Here is a 13,570-nt window from a genome sequence, read left to right as displayed (position 1 = left end):
GAGCTAACTTGCAAAAAAGTCCTAACACAAAGTCCAACGTGCACGACTCAGGATATATATTATGAGTCATGCGTCATGAATTCTATCGTTTCTTTGTGCAACCATTGCAACTAGTTAGCGTTTATAGTTTGCCTCTGGGGAAGTTTCTGTAAACTTTCTGTCAAGTCACGAATCGAGCCTGTCAATAGGACTAATATAGCTCTAGTCTCTACTTGACTTAATAGACTGAATTCTCAGCCAGTGTTACGTCGAATAGATAGATTTCTGTATTATTTATACTGGGCACCTACCTTTCAGACTGCAGCTTTTCTGCTACTTACTCTAGCCTAACTGCACTTCTCAAAGTATCATTATTAGTGGAGTAATTTCACTTTTGTTTCTAAGTGTCATATGCGATAGCTATCAGACAGGCTCTGGATCACTTTGGAAAAGTTTCTGTGAAGCCTATGGCAAAGTCTATAGTAAAGGTTATCAAAAGGTTTTTGTTGGATTCACCAGGAATATGGTGATACGGTTAACCGTACGTATCGGTGGCAATTGACGAATAATGGGGTTACTGTTGATCTCTATTATGCGTGAAGAATAGAAGGATAACTATCGTGGGTTGGTTGGTTGAATAACCAACCAATTGCCGCAAATCCTCAGTGGATCCTTGGCCAATTATCCAAGGATTCGCCGGCAATGAGTCATCGGAGCTAATCCGATACCTCCGATAATTATCCGTGATGGTCAACATCGCAACAGTTTTAAGCTCAGAGTGTAACCTGTAGAACCCACTGCTAGACAAACTTTGCTTGCTACTCTTTAGGCAAGAAATAAACCCAGTAGGGATCGAAGCTTTAACATTTGTGGGCCACTCCATTGACGGAAAGTCGCTGGGACAGATCACTGGCAGGACGACAAGACGGACAGAACTATGCTTGATGATTGACGGTTCAGCGTACAACTTACCGCCCCACCGGGATCTTAAGTAGGCTTCCCTTGATACTGTTTGTTCTCTTTAGCCATATAGAATCTAGAATACAATGTCAATAACAGCCTACATCGGTTATGATGGCTGGAATTAAAGAGACTCGAGGGATACATACTAGGCAAGGTATTTCAAACGGAGATATCAAGGCAAAATTTAACCCGCTAGTCAATCACTGGTGGATCCGACCACACACCGCTTCGCTGGCCAACCAAAGGGTCCAAATTCATCAGACTTACAGCTCCAGCTGAAGTCAACTCAGTCGAGGTTCTGTGCTTGTCACGCGCTTTTGACTTGTGTTAAATATTTGAGTTTCCGCATAGTCCCTGTCCCTGTCCATGGGTTGATACCTGACTATCCGTTTAACTGTACCCATCACACGTGGTAGGTGGAGGAATCCTAACAAACCTGAATAGTTTATTGTACCGCGCTAGGTGGCTCGAGGACCAATCCACTCTCGGTCCTCCGGACCGAGTTCGGATTGCTAAATGTTGTCCGGAGGTCAATGAAGACTAGACAGTCGAAAGACCGCTGCGAGCCCTCGTCAAGGATTCTTCCAGAATCTACATAACAAGGGTCTACCTATCTCTCAACTAGAAAGCTTTCACAATGAACCGTACTGACCTTGCTCGCATAACTGGGCAAAAATCTTCCACTGCTCCGCGGTTGACGCCAGCGGATCTCGATAATACATAGGAACATCTTTCATGTGCTCAGTAGCACCAAGAGAGCATACGGAAGCACTATGGCGCGGTCCTCGGGCTATGAGACACTCCCGTTTCTAGACGACGAACACAGCGAGCTCGCCAAGTACGATCACCAATTGCCTACAGACAAGCCACTGTCGTCGTCATCGGTGCGAGGGCGCCGGTCGTGGTGTGTTGTTCTCATCTACGTCTGCCTGACGATCCTCAACGGTCTGTGGTTTCTGGCCAACGTCTACCATTCACGGCAGACTCTGCCGATGACAATCACTGGTCAACTGACCTCTGTAGGTAAGTAGTTTCCGTTTGACATGAGTAAAAACCTTTCTCCTCCTCATCGCTGCCATCATAATCATGACCGTGATATGTATAACCCTGCTGACGATCCATGTTCGACAGAGCCTCGAGACGCGCCTATAGAGGTGGTGAAGACGCGGTGGGATCTTCCCGCGGGGAAGCGCTCCGCTTTCACGAGCTACAATCGCGATGAGGCCGACGCCGCCTGGTCGACACGGTCTGTTGGCAATAACCGTACGTTACCCGTTAACCCCATTTTGCGAGGCGCTTGGGAAACCTATGTGTAGAAGTGCGGACCATTGAGCAATTAACTGATGAATCTCGCCGAATTCAGAGGGCTGGCTCAAAATAGCGAAAGAGGAGCTCGAGGCCATGGGGGAGGTGTCAGTCGAGTTCAAAGACGGGTCCGGCTACCTAGTCTACATGGACGTCTTCCATCAGCTTCACTGTCTTAACTACCTGCGCATGAAACTAGACCCGTGGAAGGCGAGCTACCCACATATTCCGTCTGACGACAACTTCCCCGAGGGATACCATGTCGGTAAGTAACAAGGTCTTCGAGAACCACCCGCCCCCACCCCTACAACACTTTTCAACCAGACATCTGACAAAAAGAAAAAACAATAGCCCATTGCATTGACTCGATCCGGCTGTCGCTTGAGTGCCACGCCGACCTGTCAGTGGTACCCCAGCGATGGGCAGACGGGTGGATGGAGCCGTGGCCCGTGGTGGAGAGCCAGCACACGTGTCGCAATTACACAAAGATCCAAGAATGGGCCCACGCCCGCCACCCTCGCGTAGATGTGGAAGAAAATCTATATCATCCGACGCTGGGTAAAGTTTATGGGAACCGTTTGAACAAATCTGCGCTGCCGGTCTATTGGGAGAACCACGATGAGATCTAGGGGGCGTCTCCCGTGGGGGTGACATTACCTGGAGACGGACGGCATTTACTTTATTAGGGTCTTGCTACGGATGATTTGGGGTAGAATCTGAGCTATAAAATAGATGTTGCGTTTGGGTATTTCAAAATGCTTTGTGCTCCTACGAACTGCTTAGCCAAGGTGAGTATTAAGGTCTTGATTTGATTGTTGGTAAGTCTGTTAGCTTAAGGAACAGGTACTATAGATGAGAAAGAAAATGTGTTTCGCAAACTGCAACATCGATAAGTCTAGATAAACCCTCACGAATGCTTGAAGATTAGAACGCAAGCCATCGCCTCCCGTAGTAAGACTAGATTGTGTTGCTGCTCAAGTAGCACAGCAAAACAACACTAAAACGGGTTTGGCAAGCCTGCGTAAGCCATAAGCTTCTTCCAGTCCCGACACTGGTGCACTACCCCTTCCCCGGTCGTCTCAGTGAAGCCGGGCCCCATGGCCTCCAGCGTGGAGTCAGCGGCACAAAGAATGCCCTATAACCACAAGATGTGTATCGTCAGTCTCGGCCCGCAGGTCCAGAATGTGATGGAATGAGAATCAAACCTGCCGCAAGAAATCAAAGCAGTGGCCCAGGTGCAACAAATCTGCTCCAGCCTCAGCGTCTTGAGCTCGCCACGTCGAGCGGCGCGCTGGGTCACCTATAACCAGCGCCGTGAACTCGGCACGCAGTGATATCAGGCAGTGCATCTTGTGGAACATGTCAATCCCGCGGGTGACTACCGTCCCCGAGGCGGGGTTACGGCCGTCGATCCATCTCATGTCCCACCATAAGTTGCGGCTGATGAGGTCGTCCCAGCGCGCTTGCGTTGCCTCGTCGAAGGGCTCGAGGTCACGGTGGCGGTCGAAAGCGTAGGGCACCTCAGGCAGCACGATGGGCGACGAGACGATAGCCCGCCGCCAGCGGAAGTGGAACGCGCTCAGACAGGTGAGCAAGAGGGCAGCCATCAAAAAGAACGTCCATAAATTTCTGCCTCTTTCAGGTCTGTAGTGATCGTGGCCCGGCCTGGAGTCATGTGCGTGTTTTGGCAGGTCGCAGTTTGTCGAACAGGGGGTTGAAGGGGGGTCTTCAGACATGGTGTGAATCTCTATCTGGGTGGGCAACAAGGAGTGGAACTGGCTGAGAAGAGGAACACAAAGATGAAAAGGGTTTTCTTAATGTGAAAGAGAATGAATAGCCTGAGACAACGCCGTTATACACTTTCCACTAAAACATTTCAAGGTTTACGTTAGCTTTGGGTTTTCCGATTCCGTCGGACCTGAGTCGCCGAGGCCAGCTTGGGTGTCTTACTTTCTCCGGTTTGGACGGCATAATCATACACGGAACAGACCAACCAGCTCTAGGTCACCAAAGTATATGTAAGTTGACTCTGATTATAGAATCCCGACCGGAAAACGAATCACATTCTTGGCCGGCTCACGATGCTGTCCCTGCGTACCGTTGGTGTTGGCCTTGTCTCTTCCGCGACGGCCCTCCTTATCATCTTGGTCATCGTTGGACCTTCTCCGCCCATCTCGCTGGATGTATTTTTCGAACCGGCTCCTAAGATGCCACGCTTTATCCTCGGAGACGCCGCCTATGCTCACTTTGATGATGCCGCAGACGCCCTTTGGAACGACCCCGGCGCTCTCCTCCCAGCGTCTGGCGGCAGCGCGCTCGCCACCAATATGACCACTGGCTTCCATTACTGGGGTCATATCTCCATGTTCCATCATCTACGATGCTTACGCGACATCCGTACCCAGATGGTGCGCCTGGCCAGAGGCGGCCCTACCACCTCCGTCAAATATGCCCCTGAGGATGGTCGTCCTGGGTCGTCTTACGAGGCGCTCGGATACTGCTTTGACTACTTATTGCAGGTGCGTTAGATTTCTTTCCTATCATCTCTTCCAGGTGGAACAAGGTACCCAAATGCGTATGTATGGTCTGTCTGACGTCTGAGGCGGCTATGTGCGCAGGGGATTTTATGCCATGCCGACACCACGCCGAACCCCGTGGCTAGTATGCATGACGGTAATAAGATCGTCGACGGGAACGCTCTGTGGCATCAGTGTCGAGACGACCGGATACTTCGAGACTGGGCCGATGTATCCGGGGTTCCTCATAAGGTAAGTGTTGTTTGATGCGTTGCACCTTGTCCGATAACTATACCAACGAGCAGACTGACCATGGCGCTTGCGCCTTAGGACTCCTTGGTGCGCATGGGCCCATGAGCAGATACATGATAACAGTCATGTGTGTGCTTGAGTCAAGTTTGTCGGCTTGTTGGTGCTGAGTAACATCCTGGATGGCTTTGGGAGGGGGTATCGACATTATCCACCAACAGAGCGTGGCCCTTTTGGAACAGTGTAGACATGGTTGGAGGCGACAGAGTGAAGGGAAATACAACATGAACGATACGATGATTTTAATGTGGCTTGTTTAGAACATTGGAGATAATTACATAACGTGCATAGCTTCCCTCTCCCGAACCAAATCTCCACACGACAACTTTACCCATCAAGACAAAGCCTGGGACCTATGATGAGGACGTTGGATCGACTCGCTCGTAGCACTCGCCGGAGCCGGTCCATATCAAGTGTTCGGACCAGGCGTTGCGTAACTCGGGGGTGTTGTAGTTGATGAGTCTGTCCAGGCAGTGCTCGAGATGTTCCTCATGGAGACCCTTGAAGCCTATGGCACGCGGCTGGCGGATGACATTGCGGATGAGGGCCTTCATGATATACTCGCAGTGACGGTAGTGGTAGTCATCAATAGTGAAGGCGTCGCGAGTGCCAAAGCCGCGCAGCACGGTATCTTGGGTGGTGGGCCGAGTCAGCAGCTCGTCCTCGTACCACTCCCACTGGTGCGAGTTGATGAACTCTTCCGTCAGCTCCTTGTCGACGCAGCGACCGGGTATCCAGCCCGTCTGCACCGGGTCGAAGATGCAGCCGCGAGCGCGGGCACCGTCGGGGTCTTGAATGCCGTTGCAGTACGACGAGTTGTAGATGAGCCGCCACCCGGGGAGATGCAGGCTGCCCTTGCCATGCGGGCTATTTTGGAGTTGGTCGTGGTTGTGATGGCTGTTGGAGCCGTAGCTGTCAGCACCGCTGTGTGCTCCTGTCGTTCCGGGGCAGGCGACAGCGGCGGAGCACGAGGCCCTGGACTGTTCCCAGGCGATGCGCCAGGTAGAAGCAATCGTCAGCGCCCAGGTAGAGGCGAAGGCCAGGGAGACGAGGGCGAGCAGCAATCCCCCGTACCAGCGCGAGAGGAGACCGCCAAGGCCTTTGTTCCGGGTGGCCGTATACAAAGGGAGGTCGAGGCTGTCGGCGTCGCTCCAATCCCCACCGGGAGAACCATCTTGAATGCGCTTGTCTTGCACGAGCGCCTTGTTTGAGTCTCTGGATTCCATGGGGATCATGATACGTCGTTGTGAAGATGTTTGGCTGATTTGGGATGGGTATGCATGCAAGTAATGCAATGATTAGGAGATATTGTCGCCAGTCTTGACAAGCAAAAATGTAAAAGGGCAAGGGGTTGTGAGTGTTATGCTTCAACTTAGCTCTGTACTCTGTCCATAACAGCATCGCGGCAGAAAGGAGACGAGTGGCGGTCGGTACTCGGTTCCGTGAGAGGTGTTGCGGGTGTTTACGGTCGAGCGGTCCGAGACGGGTTGACAGTTGGGGATCCGGTCGGCTACCTTGAGCCATGGAGTCTTGATCAGCGATTCGGTTATGACTAGGCACGATAGTTCCGGGAGTTTGCTACAGTTCCGATAGTTTATCAGTTTCCACTTTGTCATCCGTCCCAAGGAGGCCGTCGACCCTTGTCACTCTACAAGGTTTTGGATTATCCCGGATTTACTTTACCCGGCAGATCATTTCTAGGGTGGTGATTTTCAAGGAACCCATGTTAAAGCGACTTCATAGTACGAAGGTACAGTTCCAAAGAAACGCTGGTATTCTGTTCTGCTAACTCCCAGCTTCCTCAGGCCCAGATGGCAAGTCTGCCAGTCTGGATACACTTGTCGGTAAATAGAACCCTAACCCTGGTTACAAACCCTAACCCAAAACCACCCCGCGGTTGTATTCCACAGCTACAGAACTCCCCTGCACCATCGTTCGGGCGCGCGTGGCGTTGCCCTGTCGGATCCAGAACACCTCGCCAGGGTCCGGGCCGACCTTCTCTCCATCGCTTGTGTATGCAACGCAGTCCCGCAGCTCAATGGCACCAAAGTCGCCAAAGGCCACGTTGCGCGGCTCCCCAACCATCCGAAAGTCCTCCACGATCCACTCGACTGTCGCCCCGACCAGCCCCGCGTCCGGCTGCGGCGCGTTGAGCACCCGCGACACCCACTCGCCTCTCGAGAGGTTCCCCAGATATACCTTGCCCCGCGTCGCATTGAACATGACCACCTCAACCTCCATCTTGTCGCCAGGCTCCATCGCAATGTCGAAGAACTTTGCCCGAGCCGGCGTCCACTCGTACCACGCCTGGAACGAGAGGTCGCCCGACTCGCTCTCGTTCACCTGAGAGCTGACGCCCACTTGCAGCAACGCCGCGCGGTTCCATCCGTCGATGCCTACCCAGACGCTGACCGCGTAGTATTCCGCGTCCGGCCGCATCATGTCGAGTCCGAGGGTTATCGGCAGCGTGAAGTTCATCTTGGCGGCCGCAAACCTGCTGCCGACCGGAGGACGCGCATTGACTCCGCCCGCCCAGTTACGGCTGCTGTGGATAGTAACGGGACCCGATGGGGATACGGGCGCTGTCAGTAATGGGATCTCGCTGCCGGCGGAAGATGACGGCGAATCATGCGATAGCCGGCTGCCGCTGTTTTCAGCCGGTTTGCGTATGCTTCCAGCGAGACCGAAAAGAGTCAACGCGAGAAGCCACATGACCGCGATGCCCGCTGGCAAGAGTTTCGGCAAGGCCATGATTGCCTGCTTTGCAAACAAAGCGGGGTGATATGACCTTCGTCTGGCCAGTTGCGGCTAATGATAACGTATAACGCCGTTGGCAAAATGATTATGTAAACCACAAAACTACAATGGATAAATCGCTAGGGCGGGCGACACCAAGGTATTGGTGGTTATTATATTGTTGGTTGTTTTGATGTTGGAGATGATTCCGAGAAGAGAGGGCAACATGAATCAGGTTGCCTCCTTGACTCGACATCGAGCTCTCACTGGCATTGTCTGCAGCTGAGCCTGCCATGTGCGGAGTATCATCGCTGGACCGACGGTTACTAACGTTAATCGACTTTTTACTTCCTGTCCTGAAACCATACTTTTACTTCCGGTCCGCATCCAAGACCCGCAGGTACGGTTAGTGGAACGGCGGGCTTCTTGTCGTCGAAATGCTGGGTAGTCGGCGGCAATCGCCCGAGACCCTGTGCAAATCGTCTTTGTACCTCCCAAGGCGTGGTACCCGGCCATCTAGCTGACTCAGTCTTGGGGTCCTCTAATGTGGTTTGTTATATAGTAGCTACTTGTCTACATTTGTGCTACGCTTGAGTTTCCACCCATTAGATGTACCATCTCTAATGCCATCTCCGTCATACAAGCAAATATCAGAAAGCCATGCAGTCCAACCGCCTTTTCGAGTCCAGGTTGACGGACACGCTACCCCCCTCTCCGCCAGCTGGGAAGACGAGCCAAGACGATCAAAGACCATTGTTATCACGCTGGAGCGTATTCCTCCTGAGCGCGCCGTTTCTCTCGTAAGCCTAAGACCCAAAAGGAAAAACACAGGAAGAAGCGGCTAACAGTAACCCCCGCCTGGGATGACCGGAAAGCTTACAGTTCGTCTTCGTCATACAACAGGCTTTTGTAATGGTGAGTCTTTTCCGGACCGTCAAGTCCCAAATTTGGTATTGGTCTGTCAATGCTGGATTCTCAAAATCCCTTCACCCTTTTGTCGCAGTGGCTAAAGTATGCAACATGTACCATATAGCCCTACTTGTCCAGTATCGGTTTCTCAAACAGTGAAGTAACTTGGGTGCTAATGGCGGCTCCCCTCGCGGGGCTCCTCCTGCCGCTCATTGTCGCCTCCATCAGTGATGGCTCTCGTAGGTGGCCTATCCTCGGCAGCGGCCTCGGCGTCATCGTGGCCTTGCTTTGTCTAGCCTGGGCTCAGGAAGCGAGCGCCCTCTTCCTTGGTGCCCTGCGCCTTGACTCGCCCATCGCTGTCGTGACGGGAGGCAAGCTTGTTGCCGTTGTCGCCATCTACCTGCTCAATATCGCCATGCAACCCTTACACATCAGTCTCCGCGCTCTGCTGATGGACGTCTGCCCGCCACAGCAGCAGGCCACGGCGAGTCTTTGGATCACGCGGCTGTCGTCCAGCGGATCTGTACTCGGCACCGGCTTCGCTTTCTTCACGGAGCCGTCCTTCAAAATTTTGTCTCTCATCTGCTGCGCGGCAATGTGCTTGCTTCTGGGTATACACACCCTCCGTGCCCTTGAGTATTACGCCAAGCAGCGGGAGGAGATGAGCGGGAGGAGTGAGGTCAACAAGGCCTGGAACCTGCGCTCCATGGTGTCAAAGATGCGCCGTATCGTCAAGAAGTCGATGAGGCTGCCCGAAGTCACACGTATCGTGTGCCGGACCCAGATGTGGTCTTGGCTAGCCTGGTTTCCTGTGTTGTTCTACATGACCACGTAAGTTTGACTCCGCCCCTATAGTTCTTACGGGCTGCATTCATGTGAGACTGATGGTATGGTGGAAAACTGTAGTGCGGTATCAGAAACTTGTAAGTGCTTTGCTTTGACGTATTACTTGTTTCCATTCCCGTGACACTGACCTATTCGTGTGTCCAAGACAAGCGGGCCTCCGCAAAGCTGGGTCGATTCCATGTTGATAAAACTGAAGCTGAAGTGGCAAGCGCTGGATGTATGCTCGTATTCCACAGCGTGGTTCTTGTTACGACCGTCCTGATGCAAAGCTTGTCTGGGACGGCGCTGTCACGTAAAGCCATGGCGGCGAGCGCCTCCAGCCATGAATGTACCGCATCGGAGAGAAAAAAAGGCTTGTATCTCCTCGAAGCTCAGAACAGAAGGCTTTTCAAGGTTTGGTCTCTGGCGCTGACGACCACGGCCGGGACTCTTGCGGTAGCAGTGACGTCGGTGTTGGGCGGCGTTGATAAAGCCGCGCCGTTGGTGCTCTCATCACTCGGAGTACAGTTTGCCATATCCAACTGGATTCCGTACGGGATCATCGCGACGGACCTCGCGGTCAATGCTAGCGGACCTGAAGCTGACGCCGACGGCGGTAAGCTTGACGACGCGGCGGCCATCCTGGCGATCCACAACGGGGCGATATGTCTGCCGCAGATAGCATCCGCGGTGGCTTGCGGACTTTTCTTTCGCATCAACGAAAGTATTGGCCTCGTAATGGATGTGTTTTGGGTCTTTCTTCTGGTGACGCCAGTCCTGCTAATGGCGGCGTACGGTTCGTGGCCTTGCACTCGGAGCATGGGAGGCATTTAGGCAGAGGGTGCTTGTGATGGCCGAGGGTGGTGTTATTCACATGCAGAAGCATATATTCTGTGTCGTAAATAGCTTAGAATAATGATTCCAGGTGCAGGAGGCGCATAAATAGACGTAAATATATGTGCATAGATTGATTGGGCAGCTACGTGCCAGGAGGGAAGACGATGTCCTGGCTGGTGGATTAGCCTGGATCGAAATTAGGAACAACCATGTCATTGACACCAACATGGAGGCAATGCGCATATGACTCTCCACTATGACAATATTGGTCAAGTCTATGCGATTTACGATCCAGAATCCGACAGCTCATACGATGGCTGTACGTTGTATTATCAACTTGCAACATAACCTCACATAATCACATAAGTATTTGAAATGGTACGTCATAGAGTACAGCTGGTCGAAATGAATGATGTCAGAAAGATTGCCGGATATATTTAACGCGAATTATGTACCCTATGTTACAGCTGCCACGCTCATCATAGAAAGTGTCATAATTCAAACTGAATGCCTCTCTGAGATCTCCAGAAATGCATCATGATATGAAACCCTCAACTCCCGTACTAGCAGGAACCCAACGTCTTGTTGCCGACTGTATATATCGTGTACCGGTGGGGGCTGTACCGCGCGAACTCCAGCAGCATCAGCGTGCAGTAGCGGACGTGCTCAAGAGAGCTACTAAGTTGTCAGGTGCCTAGCGGAGGTCATGGGTTAGAGCTAGTGGGCCCCTATTAGTCAGCCCATGAGGGATAAAACCCTTCTAGCTGACGATAGTTAAGGGGTTAGATTTGAATGCTGTTACAACACCATACCTACCCTCCGTTAAGTGGCCCTATCGTTGACTTCATCACTCGGACCAGCTAATCCTCTGACATGAGTCCGTCAAGCAGCGTACTGTTGGCCTCAGCCGTGGCCTTACGGATGATGACGAAGGCGCAGTGAGCACGTGCTCGCCAGCCGTGGACCAATAAATATTGGTGTCGAGGCGGACGCCCAGGTCCGGGTAAACCACAGTCTTGTTCCGGTCTCTGTAGTAGGTGAAGGGACGGCCACCGTCGGCGGCGCGGGTGAAATCGTCAGCGCCCACGCGCGAGCAGCCAGGTAAGCGCCAGCGAATCGTAGCTGCAGCCGCGGGCCTTGGCCTCGTCGAGGTCGGCGCCGCAGGTGTAACGCCTCGCGGGGACGGGCATATGTTGCTAGACGAGCATAGGGGCGGTGAGAATAAAATAGGCGATGAGGAAGGCCGTAATGATCTGGCCGGGAATGCTGCTGGAGTCGGAGGTCCGCTTGGGGGTAGACGGGATGCGGTGATAGCCCGGAGATACTATACCCAGACGTTCAAGGACTTGGAGGGGTCGCATGGTGTTTTGAGTGAGCCTTAAGAGAGACAGCGGGTAGGCAATAGATCAACGCGATTTGCCCTGAGAAAGCTAAGGTATAGTACCAAGTAAGTGGTCCGGAGTTGATATGCAGGACCAACTCGGACGCTAGGGCCGTCTTCAGAATAGACTGTAGGGACAGGCTAGACTAAGATATGGGTTACTAGTGTAATTGCGCTGGAATGCCGGCAGCCGGCCGAGAGCAGTATCTGACCATGAGGCGCTTTGCCCTGAGTAATGTGCTCACGAGAGTTTCCACCGAACCGGGATTCAGACGCCCGCCAAGTGTATCTACGTTGAGTAATACAGACTACGGGATGCTCTGTCCGAGAAAATTCAAACCGCCGTCGTAATACCTTGGAGGCTCCGATTCCTTCGGTCCGGGCCCGATTTGCGTCAACGGCCGACCCTTACATATAATATAGCATACAGCAGACTCCACAGGTTTCCCCATGTATATAGCTTGCTCAAAACCCTCAGCGGGCTACCTCGACTGTCTCTAGTTTTATGATAGAACTTTGTTGTTCTTCTTCTTCTTCTTCTTCTTATCATTATTCTTGGTCGATTTGCCAGCCGAGAAACAAGTCAAGGGCATCTGCCTCGTCCAAATCAATACCCACTACCGCCGCAAAGAATTGCAATGGAGGAAGTCAAAAAGTACCACGACGAGGAAACGCCCCTCGTCTCCGATGACGGGCTCTACGAAGGCAACGACAGAACGGCCGTCGCCTGTTGTTCCTGCGGTCGGCGCAAGAGTCTGATAGTGGTTCTCTCGTCGATCGTGGCCTTGTTCGCTGTCGCCACGGCCGGGCTCTTTCTGGTGTACGCGCCGCTCTTCGCCGGCCACAAGTACGACTTTTCTGGATACGTCTGCTCGCCGTTTGAGGCGAGCCCGTCCGAGGCGCGCGCGCGCGGTTGCGAATTCGACAACTTTACGATGCAGTGGTACCCCAAGGAACGGTACGAGCGGCGCGAGACGATGGAGCTCCACGACCGCTTCATGGCCATGGGTTGGCCACGGTCCCTCGATAAGGCTCAGCAACACATAATCGAGGACCTGGAGCGGGCGCCCATGAAGATCTATATTACCTCCAAGGAGCACATTTGGCATTGTGGCTACTCACTGCTGCAGGTACACCTCTGGTTCACCATGGGCTTCGACCCGCCAACGACCTATGGCCATACGGAGCACTGCGTCAACACCATGCTGGACCTCATTGAGCGGTACCCGCCACCCGACCTGAACGAGGTCAGATACAAAACGCGTTCGTCGCTGGTTCCGGCCGAGTACCAGATCGTAGGTGTCCTCTCCCCTACTCGTGTAGCTGACGGGTATTGCGCTGGATTTCATGTTTGCTCATGTTGGTTTGGCACCAGATCAAACCGCCCTATCCCTGCGAGGAACACGGGTATGCGTGTACCTCCAACGATCATTCATACAAACACTCGTGAGCCTCATGGGTACTTATGCGGCAATGCGACCCGAAAACCAGTCGGCAATGGTGGATTAAGCAATTTGCTTGGGCCGATTCGTCACAAGTGAGGCGTTGAATGTAGTCGCAGAGTCACCTATTCGGGTTAGAAAAGACATAAGAAAACGGCTTAGTTCTCAAATCGTGAGTCTGCCAGGGGCAAAGCGTAAAATTACGCATCTCACACGGTGGGTCGGTCCGGTCCGGCGAAAAACACTCATGAGGGTATCGCGACAGACGTCAAAAGCTGCTAGGACCGTTCTTGTTTATCTCATTGACTTTATGTAAACATTCCGATACAATATGCAAAGAACTACATCCTGCCCTCAACGACACCAAG

General features: G+C 52.8%; 8 protein-coding genes across 8 annotated transcripts; 5 read left to right on the top strand and 3 right to left on the bottom strand.

Annotated features, from left to right (window-relative positions):
• Positions 1-1,715: 1,715 nt before the first annotated feature.
• LY79DRAFT_585146 (uncharacterized protein) lies at positions 1,716-2,258 on the top strand (the record flags this gene model as incomplete). Its single annotated transcript, XM_060560473.1, has 2 exons — positions 1,716-1,965; positions 2,074-2,258. The coding sequence occupies 2 exons, from the start codon at positions 1,716-1,718 to the stop codon at positions 2,256-2,258; spliced, it is 435 nt and encodes a 144-aa protein (XP_060407171.1).
• An 85-nt stretch (positions 2,259-2,343) lies between these two features.
• LY79DRAFT_529808 (uncharacterized protein) lies at positions 2,344-2,876 on the top strand (the record flags this gene model as incomplete). The annotated part of the gene is made up of 2 exons (XM_060556145.1): positions 2,344-2,512; positions 2,599-2,876. 2 exons carry the CDS (start codon positions 2,344-2,346, stop codon positions 2,874-2,876), a joined length of 447 nt encoding a protein of 148 aa, XP_060407170.1.
• Positions 2,877-3,063: 187 nt separating this feature from the next.
• Positions 3,064-4,120, bottom strand: LY79DRAFT_573128 (uncharacterized protein). The gene is made up of 2 exons (XM_060559442.1): positions 3,453-4,120; positions 3,064-3,382 (listed from the first exon to the last, which is right to left on the bottom strand). The coding sequence occupies exons 1-2, from the start codon at positions 3,981-3,983 to the stop codon at positions 3,245-3,247; spliced, it is 669 nt and encodes a 222-aa protein (XP_060407169.1). The 5' UTR covers positions 3,984-4,120; the 3' UTR covers positions 3,064-3,244.
• A 208-nt stretch (positions 4,121-4,328) lies between these two features.
• On the top strand, positions 4,329-5,120 carry LY79DRAFT_585144 (uncharacterized protein; the record flags this gene model as incomplete). Its single annotated transcript, XM_060560472.1, has 3 exons — positions 4,329-4,766; positions 4,866-5,015; positions 5,094-5,120. The coding sequence occupies 3 exons, from the start codon at positions 4,329-4,331 to the stop codon at positions 5,118-5,120; spliced, it is 615 nt and encodes a 204-aa protein (XP_060407168.1).
• A 404-nt stretch (positions 5,121-5,524) lies between these two features.
• On the bottom strand, positions 5,525-5,866 carry LY79DRAFT_473134 (uncharacterized protein; the record flags this gene model as incomplete). Its single annotated transcript, XM_060553217.1, has 1 exon — positions 5,525-5,866. A coding segment is annotated over one exon (342 nt), but the record flags the coding sequence as incomplete, so codon positions are not given.
• Positions 5,867-6,968: 1,102 nt separating this feature from the next.
• On the bottom strand, positions 6,969-7,616 carry LY79DRAFT_475240 (peptidase G1; the record flags this gene model as incomplete). The annotated part of the gene is made up of 1 exon (XM_060553232.1): positions 6,969-7,616. A coding segment is annotated over one exon (648 nt), but the record flags the coding sequence as incomplete, so codon positions are not given.
• A 1,011-nt stretch (positions 7,617-8,627) lies between these two features.
• On the top strand, positions 8,628-10,580 carry LY79DRAFT_573123 (uncharacterized protein). The gene is made up of 4 exons (XM_060559441.1): positions 8,628-8,723; positions 8,842-9,548; positions 9,624-9,640; positions 9,709-10,580. The coding sequence occupies exons 1-4, from the start codon at positions 8,721-8,723 to the stop codon at positions 10,374-10,376; spliced, it is 1,395 nt and encodes a 464-aa protein (XP_060407165.1). The 5' UTR covers positions 8,628-8,720; the 3' UTR covers positions 10,377-10,580.
• A 1,935-nt stretch (positions 10,581-12,515) lies between these two features.
• Positions 12,516-13,010, top strand: LY79DRAFT_483822 (uncharacterized protein; the record flags this gene model as incomplete). Its single annotated transcript, XM_060553279.1, has 1 exon — positions 12,516-13,010. A coding segment is annotated over one exon (495 nt), but the record flags the coding sequence as incomplete, so codon positions are not given.
• Between the last annotated feature and the right edge of the window lie 560 nt (positions 13,011-13,570).

The sequence above is a fragment of the Colletotrichum navitas genome (genome assembly GCF_030913465.1).
Source record: "Colletotrichum navitas strain CBS 125086 chromosome Unknown LY79scaffold_178, whole genome shotgun sequence".
Lineage (NCBI taxonomy): Eukaryota > Fungi > Ascomycota > Sordariomycetes > Glomerellales > Glomerellaceae > Colletotrichum > Colletotrichum navitas.
The sequence above is the reverse complement of the archived record's forward strand: the minus strand, read 5'-3'. Positions and strand labels throughout refer to the sequence as shown.